General features: G+C 38.8%; 1 protein-coding gene across 2 annotated transcripts in view; it reads right to left on the bottom strand.

The window, feature by feature from the left end:
• The window catches only part of NRDC (nardilysin convertase), a 97,112-nt gene extending 77,500 nt beyond the window's left edge, over window positions 1–19,612 (bottom strand). The window contains exon 1 of one of the 2 annotated variants that reach the window (XM_029947249.1): window positions 19,094–19,612. In XM_029947249.1, coding sequence (XP_029803109.1) covers window positions 19,094–19,437 — 344 coding nt within the window. In that variant the 5' untranslated portion in view covers window positions 19,438–19,612. The remainder of the gene's footprint in view (window positions 1–19,093) is intronic. The other variant, XM_029947250.1, reaches the window with a different exon arrangement.
• Between the last annotated feature and the right edge of the window lie 771 nt (window positions 19,613–20,383).

Below are 20,383 nucleotides of genomic sequence, written 5' to 3'. Positions count from 1 at the left end.
CATTCTCTCTCTCTCTCTCTCTCTCTCTCTCTCTCTCAAAAATGAATGCCATCAAAAAAAATTTTAATAATACAAAAAAGGAAAGAAATTCTGACACATGATATAATATGGATGAATTCTGAAGATATGCTAAGTGATATAAGCCAGATAGAAAAGAACAAATATTGTATAATTTCACTTATACGACATACCTAGAGTAACCAAATTCACTGCAAGAAAGAATAGTAGTTGACGGGGCTTGGGAAGGAGAAGGAAATGGGGAATTATTGTTTAATAAGTTTGGAGTTTCAGCTTAACAAGAGGAAAAGTTCTGGAGATGAATGGTGGTGATGGCTGCACAACAATATAAACGTACTTAAGGCTACTGAACTATACACTTAAAAATGGTTAAAACGGTAAATTTTGTTATGTATAGTCTACCACATTTTTAAAAAGCACCTCTCTTCCCCACTTGATTTCATAATCAAACAAGAGATACAGGGAATAGACAAATGGAGAGGAATGTGTCAGCTTTATGTTTGATAAAAAGGTAGGATGGAGAATGTAGCTTAAGAGTGGTTCGGAAAAGGTTTGCTAACACTATGAATTAAAGCTATCCACCAGAATAGAACTGTCTCCCCACAAAAGCGAGCTTGTCCTGCACTCAAGTTTACTGTCTAAGAAAAGAATATACCAAAGTACTGGCTGACTGCAGGCTGGAAAGAGGTGAGAGATGAGCAGGTTAAACTGCACATGCCCCAGGTAATTCTACTGCATTCATTAATAGATAAATCACTCCTCCAGTGAAGAGGAGAAGAGGTAAAGAAAGAAGCTAAGAGTTTTTTGTACCTTGAGGGAGGGGAAGAAAGGCTTCACATGGGTCCACTGCAGAATCCTTGGCTGCAAACTCCCTGCCTGTGTCCTGGCTCTTGGACTTTCCCATAGCAAAGTCCCTCCACACTTAACCACATTATACATTAGTTTAAAAAAAAAAAAATAAACTAGAAAAAAATTTTTTTGAGAAAATTTCCTGGCTGGAGCACCTGGGTGGCTCAGTCAGTTGAGTATTCTGACTCTTCCTTTCACCTCAGGTTGTGATTGCGCAGTGGTAAGATTGAGCTCCATGCTGAGTGGGGAACCTGCTTGGGATTGTCTCCCAATCTCTCTCTCTCTCTCTCTCTCTCTCTCTCACTGCCCCTCTCCTGCTCACATGAGCTTGTATGTGTGTGTGCGCGCACGTTCTCTCTCTCTCTCTCTCAAAATAAATAAACATAAAAAAAGAAAAAGAAAAGAAAAATTTCCTGGAACTGAAGAACATACATTCTAGATTGACTGAGGAATAAAGGTACAACAAAACAAATAAATTGATCATTATGTTGTAAAACTGATATGTTTGACCATAACTGGAGAAGTTTTAAAGCTCTGGCAGAAAAGTAGGGAAGAATTCATGTTAGATCACAAAGAGCACTAAACAAAAATAGTAAGGCATCTTAGATATAACACCAAAAGTACAAACAGCAAAAGAAAAAAAACTAGACATCATCAAAACTGAAAACTTTTTTTTGTGCTTCAAAGAATACTATTGAAAGAAAAACTTTGCAAATCATTTACCTAATGAGACCTATATCTAAAACACATGAAGAAATATTACTACTCAATTAAAACAAAAAATAAAGATGAGCAAAACTACAATGAGCTATCACCTCACACCTGTCAGAATGGCTAAAATTAACAACACAGGAAACAAGAGATGAGAGTGAGGATGAGGAGAAAGGGGGAATCCTATTATTACACTGTTGGTGAAAATGCAAACTGGTGCAGCCACTCTGGAAAACAGTATGAAGTTTCCACAAAAAGGTAAAAATAACACTTTGATGATCCAGCAATTACACTACTAGGTATTTATCCAAAAGATCCAAAAATACTGATAGGAAGGGATACATGTACCCTGATATTTAAAGCATTATCTACAATAGCCAGACTATGGAAAAAGCCCAAATGCCCACCAACTAATGAATGGATAAAGATGTTGTGTGTGTGTGTGTGTGTGTGTGTGTGTGTGTGTGTGTATACACACACATTATATATATATATATAATATATATATAATAGAACATTACTCAACCATACAAAAGAATGAAATCTTGTCATAATGACATGGATGGAGATAGAGAGTACTATGCTAAGTGAATTAAGAGAAAGACAAACACCATATGATTTTACTCATATGTAGAATTTAAGAAACAAAACAGATGAACATGGGAGGGAGGGGCTCAGACGCCCAACCGAGCCACACCCAGGCACCCCAGTGCAACTTTTTTTAAAGTGGTAATACATATTCATCATGTCCAAATAAGGAAAGGGAAAAGTCGAATTCAAATGTCACACTTTTAGTGTGGATTTTGTTACCAAATAAGAGCAAAAGGCTGTGTTTATATAGTATGTAATATTATAGCTGTGCTAAAAGAATAAAATGTTATTACCAAGATTTAGCACTCATCACAATATTCACAACTCACAGAAAAGCAACAATCAGAAAAATCAGAAAATTTAAAATACCTCATTACAGTAGAATTTCTTCACAAAAAATAAAGATCAAAATGAGACTGCAACCAAAGTAAGTTTCTGAGTAGCTCCATTTGTTAGCCAAGCAAGGAAAGCTATTTACCAATGATGAGTTAGACTGTGTTTTAGAACATCTGAAGAAATTTATAAAATTATTAATTAAAAGACTATTAGCCTATTGGTGAGAACTACTGCTCAAAGATTTGAGGACTTTAGTAACAATACTGACAAGCAAATAAAAACTAGAAAAATGATTTCAAGATTTTGACTCTTGATGTGCCAAGAGATATTACCAACAACTCAGCTGTTTACTTGAGGAGTCAGTACCAAGTTTGAAGTGATTGAGCAATTAGCCTCGGGGATTTTCAAAGGAGTTGAGAAAACATGAATGCACTACAACTGGAAGTAGGATCTAATATATATTCCCACTAATGTTGATAAAATAGGTATGGAGCAAAAAAAAAAGATTTAGTTGAACAAATTTACCTTTTATGAGATGTTTCAAAGTCTATGATTATTCATGATCTTATTCGTCAGCCGTACTTTACAGAAGATATTTGAATCTCTCATGTATTAGTGAGATAGCAGTATCATTTCTCTTATGGACTTTACAATCATCAGTTCTGTGAATTTCAGTTAGAAATAGAGGCTGAATATCTTGAATTACCCTCACTGTAGAGCAGTGTGATGGCTTAGCAATGGGAACATTTTATTCAATTTTTGAGCTCAAGGCCAAGACTGAAATTTTTCTGAAAGAGAACCGTCTTCAACCAATATTGTCATAAACCAAATGGCTTTGGAAATTAGCTTTTGCTGAAGGCTCCATCATGTTTCGTAATGAATTCAACCCAAAATTACAAAATAGCATTTTTGCAAAACATCTTATGGTAAAGTCTTTCAACAACAACTAATGTTATCTGAATCAAAATAATGGCAAACTGCTTATATACTTCCCATGCTGTCAAAAGTTAAAACAAGAAGCCCTATCTCCATTACCAAACAAATTTGCAGCAGTTATGTTTTCCAAGCAAACTATAGTTCCAGCAAGTTTTTCAGACTTTGGTGCAAGCATAAAGGAAATTTCCATATTTCAAAGTCCTTTTAACTGTGCAAAGACTCCATCTAATTAAGGAGGTTCCACCTGATTTTCAATCAGAAGCGATTAATCTACAATGTAATAACATGCTAAGGGACAAAAATATCACAAGAATCTAACAATTTTATAAATGCTTTCCAAGCAACAAATATGCTAAATTAAAAGCATATACTGATAGACTGATGTCAGTATTTAACAATAACTATCAGGATGAAAACACATTTTCAAAGATGAAATCTGTAAAATCTCAAATCAGTATTAACAGATGAACGTTCACAATCAACTTTGATTACAAGAAACACTAACTGCAAATCCCCTCAAGTCCCCCCAAAAACCAAATGTTATCCCAATAAAAAGAATTCCACTACGGGCACCTGGGTGTCCCAGTTGGCTAAATATCTGACTCCTGATTTTGGCTCAGGTCATGATCTCATGGTTTTGAGATGGAGCCCCACATTGAGCTGGTACTGGGTATAGAGCCTGCTTAAGAGTCTCTCTCCTTCTCCCTCTCCCAGCCACTGCCCCCCTAGGCATATGTTCTCTCTCAAAAAACAGGCTCCAGGCTCTGAGCCATCAGAATAGAGCCTGATGTGGGGCTTGAACAGACGAACGGTGAGATCATGACCTGAGCTGAAGTCGGATGCTTAACCAACTGAGCCACTCAGGCGCCCCCAAAAATATTTAATTTTGAAAGATAGCATAGGCAGTGGAGGGACAGAGAGAGAGGGAAACACAGAATCGGAAACAGGCTCCATGCATTGAGCTGTCAGCACAGAGCCTGACATGGGGCTTGGACCCATGAACCGTGAGATCGTGACCTGAGCAGGCCTGGAGCCTACTTCAGATTCTTTGTCTCCCTCTCTCTCTGCCCCTCCCCTGCTCACGCTGTCTCTGTCTCAAAAATGAATAAATGTTAAAAAAAATTTTTTTAATTTAGTATTTTTAAAAAACTTTAAAATGTGCAGAAATTTTTATAAATTGCAGAAATTTGTTTTCTTCCTCATTATGAAAGTACCTATATAATAATGTATTTAATTTTGCCTCTTAACTGGCAAAGCCTAAGATATTTACTATCTACCCCTTTACAGAAAACATTTGGACTGGTTGTCCATATTTTTTAAAAAGTGATAAAATTTGGGGCGCCTGGATGGCTCAGTCAGTTAAGCAGCCGACTTCAGCTCAGGTCATGATCTCACAGTTCATGGGTTCGAGCCCCACGTCAGGCTCTGTGCTGGCAGCTCAGGGTCTGGAGCCTGCTCCTGATTCTGTGTGTCCCTCTCTCTCTGCCCTCCTCTGCTCATGATGTGTCTCTCTCTGTCTCTCAAAAATAAATGTTTTTTTAAAAAAGTGATAAAATTAGATCCGTATTCAAATATAAAAAGCAAAACTGTAAAACTTCTAGAAGAAAATAAGATGAAAAAAACACAACCCATAAATATAAAGATGAAATACTATGATTAAGTTTTGAGACTTTATAAACAAAGTGTAAAGATGTACAGACTAAGAGAATTTATTTGCAACTCATATAACCAAGAAAGGATTCAAAATATATAAAGAATTCTTACAAGTCAATTTTAAAGAGGAAGAGAAAGACCACTCCCCTCCAACAAAATGGGCAGTTCATAAAAGGAGAAATCCGAATGGCAAGGAAACATGAAATAATGCCTGATCTTATTAGTACTAAAGTAAAATGCAAACAAAAGGACTTTTTGAAAGAGAAAAATATTTCCTATAGATCAAGTCTCGATAATTTTTTTTAAGTCTGATTTATTTATTTTTGAGGGGGCGGGCAGAAGGAGAGCGAGAATCCCAAGCAGGCTCCACATCTGAAACAGGGCTCAATCTCATGTGCATGAGATTATTACCTGAGCTGAAATAGTCAGATACTTAACTGCCTAAGCCACCCAGGAGCCCCTCAATAATTTTTTTAAAATCTAACAATATCAAGAGTTGGCAGGAAAGTATAGAAGCAGTAGGAACGCTAATGCTCTACTGGCACAAATGTAAAATAAAACAGTACCAACCATTTATAAGAGTTTAGACATCTAGTAAAAAATAAGTTGTTTCAGGGGGCAAAAAAAAGTTGTTTCGGGGCACCTGTGTGGCTCACTTAGTTGAGCTTCCAACTTCAGCTCAAGTCATGATCTCCCAGTTCATGGGTTGGAGCCCTATATCTAGCTCATTGCCGTCAGCGTGGAGCCCACTTCCGATCATTTGTATACCCCACCCCTCCGCCACTCACATTCTCTCTCAAAAACTAAAAAAAAAAAACAAAAAAAAAAAACCTTTTTCACTTTTAGGTGAACTCTCAAGGAGTCACATATAAAAATGGCTCACTGAACGAGCACCTAGATGGCTTTTTAGTTAAGCATCTGACTTCAGCTCAGGTCATCATCTCTGTTTGAAAGTTTGAATTCCGCATCCGGTGAGCTCAAGCCCCGCTTCAGGTGAGCCCTGCTTCTCTCGCTCTCGCTCTCTGCACCTCTCATGGGATATTCTCTCTCTTTCTCTCTGCCCCTCAGAGGACTCTCTATCTCTCTCTCTCTGTCCTTGCTCACTTGTGCCCTCTCTCAAAAAAAAAAAAGTTCACTGAACACTAGAAACAAGTTAAATATCCAACAATCAGAGAAAAGATAAATTGAAGCATAATCATAAAAAAACATAACAGAAAGCTGGGAATAATCTAAATGGCCAGTAACAGGAAAACAGATAAATTATGATATATTCATACAAGATATTACTAAAGAGCATTTACCACCAATAACTAGAGTATTACACTGTATTAACACTGATAGGCCTCAAAAGCATGCTAAACAAAAGGGGGGAAAAGGTTCCGAGACATCTAATATGACAATTTCTACTTATATGTCTTAAAACATGCAAAAACAAAAATACATACTATTTACAGATAAATGTATATTTAATAAAAAGTATAAAAATATACATAGAAATGATATTTATCAAATTTGGGTCTGGTTAATACTGGGAAAAGAGAGTAGGGAATGAAATGAGAGGAGCAGTTATAAAGAGCTTCAACTGTATTGGTATGGTTTTATTTCTTTTTTTTAATGTTTATTTTTGAGACAGAACATGAGTGGAGGAAGGGCAAAGTGAGTGAGGGAGACACAGACTCTGAAGATTATGGGGAACATGCTTTTAAATTGTTTTAACAGGCTATATACCTTATTTTGGAATCAGGAAAACATTAAGATTATAAATATTAAAAATTTTTAATATTTATTTATTTTTGAGAGACAGAATGCGAGATGCGGAGAGGCAGATAGAGAGGGAGACACAGAATCTGAAGCAAGCTCCAGGTTCTGAGCTGTCAGCACAGCTCCATCCCACAGACCTGGAGATCATGACCTGAGACAAGTCAGAAGGCTGCAGGCTCTGAGCTTCAGCACAGAGCCCAATGCAAGGCTAGAACTCACAAAGTGTCAGACCACGACTGATACGAAGTCAGATGCTTAACCGACTGAGCCACCCAGGCATCCCAGTATGGTTTTATTTCTTTAAAAAAATTTTTTTGATCTGAAACAAAAGAGAGAAATGAAATGACAGAGAAAGACTGAAAATTTTATCTTTATATAACAATCAGGGCAGAGGAGAAAAGGATGAAAGAATCAGAAATGGAAGCAGGACTGAGACAGGCACTACTGTCGGCACTGGGATACAACAGTTAACAAAACAAACTCCTTGTTCTCATAAACCAGCAAATATATAGTACATCAAGAGGCAGTAAGTGCTATGAAGAAACAACCATAAGAAAGAGTATAGGGATTGGGAACCTGAGTAAAATTGTTATTTTATACAGGGTTCTATTTAAAGCCACTGAAATTGGGTGAGATAACACAGGGAGCAAAGGTAGCAAGGGAAAAGAAGAGGTCTGAGAACTGAGCCCTCAGCACTCCAAAATTTAGAGGTCAAGGAGATAAGAAGTAACCTTCGAGTGAGGCAGAAAGAGAACTAGAACAGTGCTGATTGACCTGGGAGCCATCTGAAAAAAGCATTTCAAGGAAAGAGTGATTAACCATGTCATATGATACTGAAAGGCCAAGTAAGGTAAGAACTCGAGAACAGATCGACTGTAAAGGATATTGGTGATCTTGAAAACAGCTATTTTAATATAGTAATAGTGGCAATAGACCACTCTTGAGTTTAAGAAACAATGGGACTGTCTAGTATACCTCAATTTTTTTTAAAAAATTGGGAGGGGGGGCATCAGAGTGGCTCAGTCAGTTAAGTGTCCAACTTTGGCTCAGGTCATGATCTAGCAGTTTGTTGAGTTTGAGCCCCACTACAGGCTCTGGGCTGACACCTCAGAGCCTAGAGCCGGCTTCAGATTCTAGGTCTCCCTCACTCTCTCTGCTCCTCCCCCACTGGTACTCTCTCTCTGTTTCTCTAAAATATAAATAAAAACATTTTGTAAAAATTAAAAAAAATGTATAAATAAATAAATAGTTTTTGGGGGTGCCTGGGTGGCTCAATCGGTTAAGCATCCAAATCCAACTGCAGCTCAGGTCATGATATCATGGTTTGTGAGTTCAAGCCCCATATCGGGCTCTGTGCTGACAGCTCAGAACCCAGAGCCTGCTTCAGATTCTGGTCCCCACCCCCATCCTGCTCCTTCCCCCTCCCTTTCTTTCTTTCTCTCTCTCTCTCTCTGTCCCTCTCTCTCACAAAAATAATAAACACTAAAAATTTTTTTTTGATGCAATGGAACATATTAATGACAATGAAAGATATAAATCACATATTAAATGAAAATATATAAATTAAAACGGATATTATCTCAAAAAAGAAACAAAGAAAAAATGGGAGTAGGTGAACTGCAAATTTCAAGTATAGACAATTCTTTTAGCAAGCTTTGCTACAAAGAAAACCAAGAAACTGGAGTAGATGGAAGGCATAGCTCAGAGAGGTTATGGAATAAAACAATGTCTTTCCCCTGAAAACAGGAATGATTACAACATATATGTATACTCATGGAAATGATCCAGTAAAAGAGGGAAACTCGTAATGCAGATGGAAGGGGAACGATTGCTAAAATTAATGGACAGACAGCATCAATAAGAAGTGGATAGGGCTAGTGCACAAATAAAGAGATGGGTCTTAGAGAGAGGTACAGACGTGTGATTCACTAGTAACAGAAGAAAAGGTATGCAAAGACTCAAAGAGACAAAGTCAGAATAAGGGGGGAAAATTTTAACTTAAAAAATTAAAACAGCTTGAAAAAAACTGCTACAGGGGCACACAAGAGTGTAAATAACTCAACATGTTGGGAGAGGAAGGAAGACTGAACTAAGGATTCACAAAGGGGCACCTGGCTGGCTCAGTCAAACATGCAACTCTTGATCTTAGGGTCATGAGTTCGAGCCCCACACTAGGTGCAGAGATTACATACATATATACACATACATACATAGGATTTACGAAGGAAGCAATGCTTCAACTCACAAGGCAAACACGACCAAAGAGTATATAGCATGTGCCAAGAAAGAATACAAAACAGCACAACAGAAGACGAAGCTAGAAAGAAACCATAAATGGAGAGACTTGGACCTTATCTACCATGGTAAGAAGTATGCTTAGATGGAACCAAATGAGAACACAATCCATTTACACTAATCAGGGCTCAATACCTGCTCAGAATGTGTTTTCATAGAACTGCATTTTAGACTATCATGTAATAAGAGCATTACCTAATAGGGTTACCATAAAAATTAAGTAAGATATCTATGTAAACTCCTTAGAACAGGACCTAGCACATAGTAAGCTGAACAAATACCAGCTATTATTATTAGGACAAGAAAGATTACTGTTAATGGTAGTAATAAATATATAAAATAACTTTTCAAATTCCAGTCCACTTCCAACCTTTGTGAAAATAGTTAAATTCTGGTCCAACCATATAATTGAGCCCTCTAATACCCCCCTCCCCCAAAATACTAGAAAGGGACTATACTCAGTTTCCTGTGAGCTGGACTGACTTCATTCTGGGAAACAGTATGACTATGAGACCTATATGAGAGCGGAAATCCCAGAATAAACCAATCGTCTTCTCTGCCAAAGCTCCCAATTACAGAATATCTTTGAAACAGACAAGATCAACAGAGGTTACCCTACAAATCTACCAAACTCATTAGGATTGAGTTCAACCCAAAGGACTCTATAAGAATAAGCAGGCTTCTTAGGTACAGAAAATTTGTCAATCTATCTCATAAAATTGTAAAGACTAAATTATGGCATATCCTCACAATGGTCCACTAGGTAGACAAAGTATGTATATTGAAAAACAGTATGGGGGCGCTTGGGTGGTTCAGTCTGTTAAGATTCCGACTTCGGCTCAAGTCGTGATCTCATGGTTCATGGGTTCAAGCCCCGCGTCAGGCTCTGTGCTGACGGCTCAGAGCCTGGAGCCTGTCTTCAGATTCTATGTCTCCCCCTCTCTCTGATCCTCCCCTTCTCATGCTATCTCCCTCTCAAAAATAAATCAAAACATTTTTTAAAAATTCGAAAAACAGCATGACAATGTTCACAACATCATTACATCATTTTTTTAATGTACAGAAAAACGGTATAGTTCTGGTACAAAATACACACACAGACCAATGGAAAAGAATTGAGAGCCCAGAAATAAATCAATATATGCTTATATGATCAATTAATCTCTGACAAAGAAAGCAAAAATATACAATGAGGAAAAGACAGTCTCTTCAATAAATGGTGGTGGGAAAACCGGACAGCTACATGAAAAAGAATGGGACCAAACCACCTTCTTACACCATTCACAAAAATAAACTCAAAATGGATTAAAAAATCTAAATTTAAGGCCTGAAACAATAAAACTCCTAAGAAAGAAAACACCGGTAGTAATTGCTTGGACATCAATCTTAGCAATGTTTTTCTGGATATGTTTGCCCAGATAACAGAAAACAAAAGCAAAAATAAGCTGGGACTATATCAAACTAAAAAACTTCTGCACAGAGAATAAAGCCATCAAAAAAACAAAAAAGCAACCTCCTGAATGGAAGAACATACTTGCAAATGACATATGCAATAAGGGGTGAATATCCAAAATATATGAAGAATTCTATGACTCAACACCAAAAAAACAATCTGATTTTAAATGGGCAAAAAAGGGGCACCTTGGGAGCTCAGTGGATTAAGCGACTGACTCTTGATTTTGGCTCAGGTCATGATCTCGCAGTTCATGAGATCAAGCCCCATGTAGGTTCTGTGCTGACAGCACAAAACCTGCCTGGGATTCTCTCTCCCTTTCTGTCCCTCCTTCGCTCACACACATGTGCACTCCCTCACACTTTCCCCTCTCTCAAAATAAATAAATATTTTTTTAATGGGCAGAAAACTTGAATAGACATATTTCCAAAAAAAAATACAGATGGCCAACGGAAACATGAAAAGATGCTCAACATTACTAATCACAAAACCACAATGAGAAATGACCTCACACTCATTAGACTAGCTAAAGGAATAACACGGCAAGGATGGAGGAAAGGAAACCACTCTGCATTATTAGTGAGAATGAAAACTGGTGCAACCACTATGGAAAACAGTACAGCAGTTCCTCAAAAACTAAAAATACAAGTACCACAGGATCCAAGTACAAGTACTTCTAGATATTTACCCAAGAAAAATGAAAACACTAATTCAAAAAGATAGATGCACCCTGTATTACTGCAACATTATTTACAATAGCCAAGATACGGAAGAAACCTAAGTGTCCACTGATAGATGAATGGATAAAGAAGTGGTATACATACATGGCAGAATATTAGTCATGAGGAAGAATGAAATCTTGCCATTTATGTAAAGATGGATGGACTTACAGAAAATATTAGGTGAAATAAGTCAGACAGACCAAAACATTTAAATACCCCATGATTTCACTTATATATGGAATCTGACCATCAAAACAAACAACAAAGGAAAGCAGACTCAGAGAGAACAGCTAGTGATCCATCACCAGAGGGGAGATGGTGAAGTGATAGGTAAAATAAGTGAAAGGGATTAAAAGGTACAAACTTTCAGTTATAAAATAAGTAAGTCACAGGGAAGAAAAGTACAGCATAGGGAATACAGTCAATAATATAATAACTTTGTGTGGTGACAGTAACTATAGTTACTGTGGTGAGCATATCACAATACACAGAATCATCAAATCACTATGTTGTACACCTGAAACTTATGTGTCAGCTATACTTCAATTAAAAATATGCATACAAATTACAAATGCATAGCACAAAGGAATAAAGGCTATAAAAAGTTACAAGTAGCTGGGTAGAATGAAAATAAGAATTTTTAAATTTTTTTTGTTATCTAAATTTCCTACAATGAATACCTAATACTTTATTTACTGATCTTTTTCATTTTTAAAAAGTAATTAAAGTTAAATTCCTTCCTTCCTTCCCTAGAGAAATAAGCTTACTAAATATCATTCCTAATCATTTCTATATAGATCTAAACATAAAGAACCAGATTTTAGGTAAACATATAATAAGAGGTGTTATTTTTTGCCTTTTAAAAATGGCAAAAAATATGGGGTTATACAACCTATTTTGGTTTGCAACTACTTTTCTTCATTCAACAATAAATCAGGACATCTTTTCGTTTCTTTTTTTTATTGCTATATATTTTCATTATATAAAAAAACTAATCTTTAGCCAACTAATGGACATTAAAGTTGTTGCCAATTTTTGCTCTTACGAACAGTGCTCTAAATATCATCTAATAATTGGGAGAGGCGCCTAGGTGGCTCAGTCAGTTGAGCATCTGACTTCAGCTCAGGTCATATCTCAAAGTTTATGAGTTCAAGCCCCCTGTCAGGCTCTGTGCTGACAGCTCAGAGCCTGGAGGTTTCTTCGGATTCTATGTCTCTCCCTCTCTCTGTCCCTCCCCTGCTCTTGACTCTGTCTCTCAATAATAAATAAACATTAAAAAAATTTTTTTAATAATAATTGGGAACATACTGAGGTGCCTGGAAAGCTCAGTTAAATATCCAATTCTTTTTTTGTTAACATTTATTTATTTTTGAAAGACAGAGAGAGACAGATCATGAATGAGCAGACAGAGAGGGACACACAGAATCAGAAGCAGGCTCCAGGCTCTGAGCTGTCAGCACAGAGCCTGATGCGGGGCTCAAACTCACGAACTGTGAGATCGTGACCTGAGCCAAAGTCGGATGCTCAACCGACTGAGCCACCCAGGCGCCCCAAACATCCAATTCTTTATTTCAACTCAGGTTGTGATCTCACTGTCATGGGATTGAGGCCTTCATCAGGCTCTGTTCTGAGCAGAGCCTGTTTGGTATTCTCTCTCTCTCAAAATAAATAAATAAACTTTAAAAACAAATTAAAAAACAATAAAGTAATTGGGAATATATTTAGCTAACATCTGAATCTAACTATGTGTCAAGCACCACAAGCTTCTACATGAATTAAACATACAATATCACCATAAATATTACTACTTGTATAATTTATATTTTTTTATCTGTAGCCCACCCATTCATTCTATTTTCCCTGAAAACCAAGTAATTATGTCTTTAAATTGGCCAAGAAACAATTTTTTTTAAGTTTATTTATCTCTCAAGATAAATAAGTTTCCCGCACATAAGTAGGGAAGCAGCAGAGAGAGAGAGAGAGGGAGACACAGATTCCAAAGTAGCTTCCAGACTCTGAGCTGTCAGCACAGAGTCCAATGCAGGGATTGAATCCACAAACTGAGAGAACATGACCTGAGCAGAAACCAAGGGTCGGAGTGTTATGCCCAGATTTTAATATCGCCCCCAAAAACCAGAGATTACCTGGGAGACCGAATCACGCATGCAAAAGCAAAAGGCTTCATTACGAATTTAGGCCCAGCCAGCCTAAACTCCAACTCGGGCTCACAGACTTTAACAACACACTGGATCCACGTGGAGTGAGCCCAGAACAAAGGCAGGGTAGGGCTTTTATGAGTTTGGGAAGGGGGAGTTACAGGAAATACAGTGATCCAATCATTATTATACAATATTATTGACAGCAGGTTTAACCATTCACATTGCCTAGAGTATCTGTTACTTTTGGCGGGACCAATCACAACATTTAGAGTATTGACCAATCACAGAGTGGGCCCAGGACCCTCAGGTAGGGCCTGACTAGTCTTAGCCTCCATCTTTAGGCCTGCCCTTAGAATGTTACAAGGGTGGTCCCTTTTGCCTTGGGCAATGTGTGCCCTTCTATTGTTTCCTGGAGTCAGTTTCACACCTGCATCCTTACAGGAGGCTTAACTGACTGAACCTTCCAGGCACAACTAGCCAGGATACAAACTGAATCTAAAAAATTCTGGCAGAATATCCCCACAAGTTCCATGAAAACAAATAGCGTATTAGCACTCATGCATTTATACATTCTACAAATATTATTTGAGAACCTACTATGTGTTGGACACTAAGTGAACAAGACATGGTCTCTAATACTCACAGGTTTTAGCCTAGCTAAACTGAGTTAACAAGGGGAAAGAAAAAAAGGTAAAAAATAGAATACACCAATTAAAAACTAGTATCTTGTATCAGTGCACACTATCCAACAAACAATTATAAATAATTACCTCTTAAACCAGTCTTGCCACATCCTACGGATCTGAACTATCTTCAGATTCATCTTAAAACACTGGTTTACTTATGTCATTTTCATGCTCAAGAACTCACAATTTCTCTTAGTATTTCCCAAATATACTTGACCCCTTCTCATTAGCTATTTCAACCTTCACCACTAAAGGATTCCCATTTCCCATTACAACTCTTAAAGAATCACTTAAGTAAACCTCAGAGCTTACTTTACAGAGCAAAAAAAAAAGTCTATAAATCAAGAATGCTTTCAGCACCTGCCTGCATCCATACTCCTCATTACACCTTCCTCCCTTTTCAGTGAAGAGATTTTCTCTTAAACCAATCCTCTCAAGAATATTCTGGATCCCTTCTCCTCACTACCATCTAAGGATTTTATATAATACCCTCTATTATCTCCTGTATCTTCAACCTCTCCCTCTCCACGGATTCTCCCCCCCACCCTCCCCAGGCAATAAACGTTCTCCTGTCTCTTGGCCTCGGAAAAAAAAATCCTCCCTTCACCCCATGTAATACTTTATCCTAAAACTTCCTCTCATCCCTTCCCCTTTAAAACCAAACTTCTTTAAAAATGTGTATCTCACAATCTAAAATTTCTCACTTTGTGACTCAATGAAGTCTAGCTTCTATTTTTTTTTTTTTTTTTTTTTTGAGAGACAGGGTGAGCAGGGAAGGGTCAGAGAAAGAGGGAGACACAGAATGGGAAGACAGGCCACAGGCTCTGAGCTAGCTGTCAGCACAGAGCTGAAGCTGGACGCTCAACCGAGCCAACCAGGCGGCCCCCTCTACCATTCCTTTAAAACTGCTTTCACCAGAGACAAATAATTTCTTGGGTCTCCACAAGATTGTTCTCAGTTCTTGGGGCACCTGGGTGGCTCAGTCGGTTTAGTATCAGACTTCAGCTCAAGTCATGATCTCACAATTTGGTTTGTGGGTCCGAGCCAACAGAGCGTTAGTGCAGAGCCTGCTTGGGATTCTCTCTCTGCCCCTCACCCACTCATGCTTTTTCTCTCTCTCAAAATAAATAAACTTAAAAAAAAAAAAAGACTATTCTCAGTTCTTATAGTACCTCACTTCTCAGAATAATCTAACAATGATCACTCTTTGCTTAAAGCATTTTCCACTAGAGCATTTAAAAAAAAAAAAGCCCGCTATCATCTAGTTTTTCTCCTTAACTGTTCCTTTTCAATTTCAATGGTTTATAGGCTGCTTTTGTGTCCTTAAGTTCTCTGCCTTAGATTAATGCGCCTAAAGCACATAACTAGTGATGGAAGTTAAGATACGCAAAGGACTAAAAATGCCATACTTTCTACATTCTAGCACCTCTTACATTTAATGCATTTGTGCTTCAGTATCTGCTCTTTAACTCTACCAAAAGTATAGAAGAATTAGAATTCTTTATAATGGATTAGAGAACTTTAATGCTAAATCTTATTTCCAAAAGAAACAATTTTTTTATTTTTGTTTATTTTTGTGGGGGAGGGGCAACAAAAGGGGTACACAGGATCTAAGGCAGACTCTTCGCTGACAGGTTGACAACAGTAAGCCTGTTGTGGGGCTTGAACTCATGAACTGTGAGATCATGACCTGAGCTGAAGTTGGGCACTCAACCAACTGAGCCACGCAGGTGCCCCCCCAAAGAAAACATTTTAGTTCCAAACCCTGATGGGGTCTGTGCTGACAGCTCAAAGCCTGGAGCCTGCTTCTGATTCTGTGTCTCCCTCTGTCTGCTCCTCCGCAGCTTGCATTCTGTCTCTGTCTCTCTCTCGCTCACTCGCTCAAAAATAAACATTAGAAAAAAATTTTTTTAATAATGTTCTTCCTATTCTTACCAGCCCATCAGCTCCCACTGAAGAAAACAGTCTAGAGAAATGTAATAAAGATACATTTATTAAAATCATATTAGTATGGTGCCCCAGTGTTTTATTCTTATTTAAGTCAATCCAAACTTCCTAAGTGCTCTTTATTATTCAAATAATTTACTGTTTAGACTGTACTAATTCTGTCCATCTAGAATTTTCACTTTACACCAACAATGATTGGAACAGTAGTTCCCAATCTGAAGTCCCTTAATTCTTCCAGATGAGAAGGAAATCAACATTTACTAAACACTTACACAGATCCCTAAGAAAAAACAGAATAGATGTCCTGGAAATATGTTTAACATTTCACAAAAGCTGAATACAAATTACACAAATACATAAGTAAAATTCCACAGGCTATTACTTTATAAATGCACACTGGTAAGCAAATCTTTCTAGGCATTATTTCACCCTAATAATCCTTTAATCAGATCTTCCTCTGGTGCTTATTCACACATATGAAAGGCATATAATTATAATAAGATGAATATGTACTGTAATAGATGATGTACAAAATCCTACTGAAATACAGTTAAAGGAGGAATTGGTTCTACATATAAAAACTTCACAGAGAAAACATCTGAGAGGGTCCTAGAAAGATTAATTCAGCTCTCTGGGCTGCAGATGCCTCATGTCTGTTCTGGCTACAAAAATTCACAGAATTTCACTTTAGGTTGGGTAAGTCTATTTATCAGTCAGCATTAAGGTTTTCCATCTTTTATTTAAGTAAAAAATTCTTTTCTTTAGAAGTCTAATTGAAACTTTCAGTATAGGGGCGCCTGGGTGGCTCAGTCGGTTAAGCCTCTGACTTTGGCTCAGGTCAGATCTCACGTTCGTGGGTTTGAGCCCCGCGTCAGGCTCTGTGCTGACAGCTAGCTCAGAGCCTGGAGCCTGCTAACAGTTCTGTGTCTCCTTCTCTCTCTCTGCCCCTCCCCCTCTCATGCTCTGTCTCTCTCTGTATCAAAAATAAATTAAACATTAAAAAAAAATTAAAAAAAAACAAAAAACATACACTTTGCTGTTAAAAAAAAAGAAACTTTCAGTATATAAGAGATAAAAGCAGACTTGCTCTTTAGAAAGGAGAAAGGCACTGGAAAATACTTGTTCTAATCTAGCCTCCATTCACTGTAAAATAAGAAAATGAGACAGTAAGAAGAAAAATTATTTGACAAAGGACCACATCGAGATAGAAAGGCAACAATATATTCAAAGAATTCTTCTTAAGTATTACCTCTTTTATTTTTAAGTGTTTCCTGTTTTTCTCCCTAAAGGCAGTTTATAACTCCAAATATTATATCCCCAATATATCTAGCATATATTTCCATTATGGCTTCTGTAAAATTTTAGCACCCTAATTTCAACTTTTTTTTTAAACGTCTGTGTGTGTGTGTGTGTGTGTGTGTGTGTCCCTCTTCAACACTGGAAGCTCTCTGAATGCATGGGCTGCCTAACTCATTTTTTGTATGCTCAGCACCAAGAATAAAATTAAGTTATATCCGATCAAGTTTTAGAAAAGATTTAAGACAGTGCAGTGTGTGGCACAAACGACTTTAGTATCTGTCAAATAAATCTGCCAAAATAGGTCATGAAATAACATACCTAAGCAATTAAAACAGTATTTGACAAGAGTGTGTATTCTTCAAACATTAGCTGTTAATATGTAATTTTATGTAGGCTGAAAAAAACCTGAAGCTATTACTGAACATTTAATCTGGAAACTAAGCACCTTTAATCAAGGTTTCAATTTGCTCATTCACATATTACTAATGCAAATACATCTTTGATGAGAAAAAGAAAATTTAGCCCATCCATAAAGATCTCTTGACCCTGCTGCCTGGAAAAAATAGTACAAAGAGTTGTGTACTGTTAATCTCTAGACCTGAAGCTAAAGGAGAAATTCAGCCAGTCTTAAACTAGAGGCTAAATCATCTCAGTTTCAGTCATCTGTCAAATGGGAGTGATGGGGAGTGGAAAAGATTACCTCTAAGTTCTTTCCAATTCTAACGCTGTAGAGGCTTCTAACAAATTGGGACCTAGGATCTTTCACCTTTCAACTCAACAGGAGGAAGAACTTAATAAAAATCAGTCAATGGGTGCACTGGATTTGGTTTTTCTTATCAATTGCTAGTTAGCTGTGTAATTCTAGACAAGAAGCCAACTCTCTGGATCTGTTTCCTCAACCTGGAAAATGAAGTTGTTGGACAATATAATCTCTCTTTAAAATACACCATGGTCACAACATTCTATGAAATAAGCTACCTCTGAAAGAAATTTTCAGTAGGGATTGAGCCACCAGTTATTAGAGATGTTCAGAGCATTCTGGCATAAAACAAAAAGCAAACAATTTCAGGATTAGATGAAACCTCAAAAGTCTTCTATGACTCACCCAACTCAGACCTACATCCTCTTTAGTACACCTTGGAAGAGGTCACCCAAACTCTCTAGTAAAGAGGAAAAACCCACTGAAACAAACCACTTCATCGGAGGCCAACTATGATGCCCAAGTTCTTTTACTGAAGCCACCCTATCCTCTAATAACTTCCACACATTAGTTTTACTCCTTTCAACCAAGGGCACCTAAAACATTTATGGATAGTGATACTATGCCCCTTAAATATCTTCTCCAAAATTAAATTCCCAATTCCTTCAACCTTTCCTCATAACCTAATACCACGAGTCCCTCACCATCCAGCTTGCCTTCCTCAGAGAACCCTCCATTCTTGCTTTAGCGAACGTCAAAATAACTCGAACAGCCCTTCCCATTCTGATATCCTGATTCCTCTGGAACTCAAGATTTCCCACTTGTCTGACACCACATGGAAGCCCCTAATTGCCGTCCACCCAAGGAAGCACCTGGGATGGGAAATGTGCCCCTGTTGCTCTTTCGGAAGACAGAAACAGTCAGTGATGGCGCCAGGAAAAAAAGGCCCCCACCCGGGTCCAAGCCTCCTCCCTCACCGGTACTGCTTGGGGTCGCTGGGAGATTTGACGATCTCAGGGTCTCCGGCATTATTAACAGACCCCCTTCGTCCCTCCTCCTCAGATTCATCAGCTCCTAGACGGGCAACACGGCCGCTCTCGTCCAAATCCTGTCCGTTGGACTGCAGGTCAGGACAGCTGCAGGTAGACTTCGCCTTGTTCCTTCCAGGCATGGTCAGACTAGGAAAGGGTCTGTCAGCAGCCGAATCTTCGCACCGACCCCGCGCTCGGATTCTCCACAGCGCCGCGAGTTCCCGCCCGGCCTCACACCACAACTTCCTCCCGGTGGCACAGACTGCAGCAACCGTGACTCTCCTCAGCATTCACCACCAAGCCAGAACGATGGGCATCCCGCTCGCCAGGGCCCACCTCCTCCTCCTACACCTCCAGCCGCTCCTCCTCCTCCACGTTCCAGAGGCGGCGGCGGCCGGCGGTGGTGCTGCCGCAGCCGCTGGGGAGGACAGGCCTGAACCCCTCCCCCAATCCGGTCTGCCTCACGCCTGCTTCCCTCATTCCCCCGCCCTCCCGGTCGCCGATGACGCTACAGATCCTAGCCAATCAGTAAGCAAGAATAGAGGTCACGCGCATCCAAACAACCAATGGGAACAGGGAATAAAAGGAACCAAAGCAACCCGGCCGGATTTTCGGAGCACCTGGAAACCTAGGGTGGGCGGGGCGAGGAAGTAGAGGCGGAGAGAGTGGCGCGGAGGACAACGGGAAGAAAGTGGTCGCGTCGCGTTTATGACGTTTCCGGGGTGTAGGTTTGAAGCCGCGGCTGAATAATGTCCCGCGGCCTTGAAGAAAATATTCCCGTGACGAGAAAACTGAGAAGCGAGGGGAGAAAATGAATTCCCAAGTTTTTTTCCCCCGATCATATATTTTGTGTAATCTGCCCTTCACACCCGGCGCGTAGCCTTAGGCCGTGACTCAGCATATAATAAGCGGAACGCCGGAAGTATTTTTCGCCGTCGGATGGGAGATGCGAGAGAATGAAGCTAAACTGAATGTCAGAGATAGCCGTTGTGGTTTTTCACCTTACGGTCTGGCAATCCTTGGTGCTATTTACCCTCAGAGCCTAAGAAACTGCTTGAAAGATGTGCAGTGTGAATGTGCTCATTCTTCCATGGGAAAACATTAGCTCCCCCACAGCCTAGAGTCCAGAGCTTTAAGTTAAGGTAACTTAATTATTAAGTAGCCACAGCTTCTCTGGCTGCTGCCCACAAGTTTTTCCACAGTTTTTTCTGCTTGTAATGGCCTTTGGTGGGCCAT

This window comes from Suricata suricatta, chromosome 8 (genome assembly GCF_006229205.1).
Source record: "Suricata suricatta isolate VVHF042 chromosome 8, meerkat_22Aug2017_6uvM2_HiC, whole genome shotgun sequence".
NCBI classification, from domain to species: domain Eukaryota; kingdom Metazoa; phylum Chordata; class Mammalia; order Carnivora; family Herpestidae; genus Suricata; species Suricata suricatta.
Note: the sequence above shows the minus strand (reverse complement) of the source record. Positions and strands in the feature narration are given on the sequence as shown.